Source organism: Ranitomeya variabilis, chromosome 2, assembly GCF_051348905.1.
Source record: "Ranitomeya variabilis isolate aRanVar5 chromosome 2, aRanVar5.hap1, whole genome shotgun sequence".
NCBI lineage: Eukaryota > Metazoa > Chordata > Amphibia > Anura > Dendrobatidae > Ranitomeya > Ranitomeya variabilis.
The window spans coordinates 940,074,419-940,077,187 of NC_135233.1; the positions used below are offsets into that span (position 1 = coordinate 940,074,419).

General features: G+C 47.9%; 1 protein-coding gene across 1 annotated transcript; it reads right to left on the reverse strand.

The window, feature by feature from the left end:
- Positions 1–324: 324 nt before the first annotated feature.
- RAP2B (RAP2B, member of RAS oncogene family) lies at positions 325–2,003 on the reverse strand. Its single transcript, XM_077290719.1, has one exon. The coding sequence runs from the start codon at positions 1,833–1,835 to the stop codon at positions 1,284–1,286; it is 552 nt and encodes a 183-aa protein (XP_077146834.1). The 5' UTR covers positions 1,836–2,003; the 3' UTR covers positions 325–1,283.
- Between the last annotated feature and the right edge of the window lie 766 nt (positions 2,004–2,769).

Sequence of the window (2,769 nt, forward strand, 5' to 3'; positions counted from 1 at the left end):
CCCACTCCCGCTTTGGCTTACAAATAATGAATGTGGCATAAGATTCTGTGATCACAGTGGCCTGACTGGAAGTACAGTTCCATTTTGTAAACATTGTGACAAACTCAAAACAGCTACATCTGTCTATTTACAAAATTATGAAACAAGACAGCAAAATAAACAGAACTTGTAAACAAAAAAAAATCCAATTCAGTAGTTTTGGGTAGGGAACACCAAACTATGGCATCAACCCAATGAGGCCTGCCATCATAACCAGCACCCACCCATACAGTAACTCCACCCTCCGTCCCCCACCCATAAGAAAAGCAAAGAAACCACATCATGTTATGTCACAATGAATCTGTATTCAACATACTTTAAAACATAAGAGAAAAACTTGTTCTAACATGTCCAAGAAATAAAATTACACTGGGTGGTACATCACATTTCCTGTTTGTAAGGTCTCAGGCCTCTGTGCAATGATAAAACCACTGCATGCCCAGTAAAAGTTAAAACAAGGAGTTATAAGACTGTAACCCTTTCTGTGCCACTACTGCCAGTAACACATTTGTCAACTACCAAATCCTTTCTCCCCCCTTAAAATGTGCAAGACATGGAAATGACATTTGCAGGCTCAGATATAGGTTCCAGGGACAATGGTTCCCTTTGTCCACGCTTGTTCAGTGTGATTACCAAGAGGAAACTGTTAAGTAGTTTGCAGAATAGGAGATAATGGGATTTTGTGGAGATTTCACAGGTTGGCACCGGCTGGAACAGCTGAATTTTGAAGGCACTAAGGACACTGGGTGCTGGTGACCCTGGCACACAAGTCATTGTTTCATTGTCTATTAAATATAGCTGGGCATCAAAAATCAGTTATTGCCAGCACATGACAAAAAAAAAAAAAAAAATTCACAGCTGATAAAAATATTAACAATCTTCCCAAATCCCAATTTTATACAGCAGGTAAACAAAATAGATTTCCCCTGTCATCCCCACACACGCTCCTCACATACACCTGCCCACAGCAGGCTGGCATCATTGTAGATGTGCAATACTTATGAATGGATACTCTGTAACAAGAAGCCCACTTTGCATAGAAGTATGTGACAGGACAGTCAGAGGGGGCGCCCATGCCTCCTGGGCCCAGCCTGGCCCCCCAGCAAACTTTCCTTCCTCACTCTGCAGACCCCAGTGACGTCTCAGCAGGATAGATCCTTCAGAGCTGAAATCCATAGATGCAAAGTTGGCTGCCATCATGTTCCAACAAGTGACACAGTGCGTTGTAAACCGAGAGGGCCCCCTCAGAGGATGACACAGGACGAGCAGCACTGATCGTCCCCATTGGGCTGGGAAGCATAGTTCATCTGCCTGACAATCTCGGCGAACAGCTCGTCCACAGAGGCTTTGTTTTTAGCAGAAGTTTCCATGAAGGGACAGTTCCAGTCATCGGCCAAAGCTTTGCCTTCCCCAAAAGAGACCTCCCTCTCCCCCTCCAGGTCCACCTTGTTGCCCACCAGGATCATGGGCACCTTCTCATAGCGCTTCACCCGGATGATCTGGTCCCTCATGGGCTTGATGTCCTGGAAGCTCTGCTGGTTCACCAGACTGTACACCAGGATGAAGCCCTGGCCATTCTTGATGTACAGGTCTCTCATGGAGGCGAACTGCTCCGTGCCCGCAGTGTCCAGGATCTCCAGCACCGAGGGCGACGAGTCCACCTCGATCTCCTTCCTGTAGAAGTCCTCAATGGTGGGGTCATATTTCTCTATGAACGAGCCTGTGACAAACTGCACGGTGAGGGCAGATTTCCCCACCCCGCCCGAGCCCAGCACCACCACTTTGTATTCTCTCATGGCTCCTGGCTGTCTGCGGCTGGAGGGAGAGGGAAGCCAGCGATTCACTTCATCAGCTCCGCATGCAACAAAGGAGACTGGGCTCAGCTCCGGCTCTGCTGCGCTCTCCGCCCGCAGCGCTCCATTCCTCTCTGAGGAGGCAGCCCACACTCTACTTAGCTTCAATTACACTTGCATTTTGTGACTTCTTTGCATTTATTGGCTGCTCGGGCTGTCAGTCTGGAAAGTCGCGCCGTGATTGGCTCAGCTGATTAGCTGCAGAGAAAGTCCTCTCATTAGTCAAACATGAGTCATTTCCCATTGGCTGCCGGTGCGCGGCCCGTGATTGGCTGTGCGCGGCATTGCTAGGATGGTTCCATGAAGTCCCTCACATGAATCACCTTTCCTCCCATTACCCGCCTCATAACGTCTCCTCATACATGTCCTCTTCACGACACCTTGCACTTACGTCCATCAAACTCCTTCAGCTTTCAGCTTCTGTCGAGTTATTTTATTTTAATCTGCTTTGAGGAAAGCTTTATTCCCAATTTTACAGCAATGGTGGTTGCACCAGATAGTCACCCAGCTTTCCCAGAAACTTGAATGGCTGTTGTGCTAGTTACTCGTCTAAGTAAACCGAATCTTCCTTCAGGACTATAGTGAAGCTGGCTGACACCCTTGTCGGCATTATAATGTTGGACATATTGGTTGTCACCCAGAGTTACTAATAATAAAAGCTAGGAGATACTTTAATGGGGTTGTTCAGCCTCAGGCTACAAGTCTGCAGTCATCTGTGTGGTTGCAGACTTGTGAATCCTCACAGCGCGCGCACTGCTCACTGTGAGGATTCTCCAGCGCCAGGAGCAGCAGATGAATGACCGGAAGTGTGCCACGTGTTAGCTCGATGGATGCTGCCTCTCTCAGTGCAAGTGTATTGAGTTGCGCTCCACACAGT

Coding starts and splice junctions, on each gene's coding strand:
- RAP2B (XM_077290719.1), bottom strand. CDS start 1,835: ATGAGAGAATACAAAGTGGTGGTGCTGGGCTCGGGCGGGGTGGGGAAA.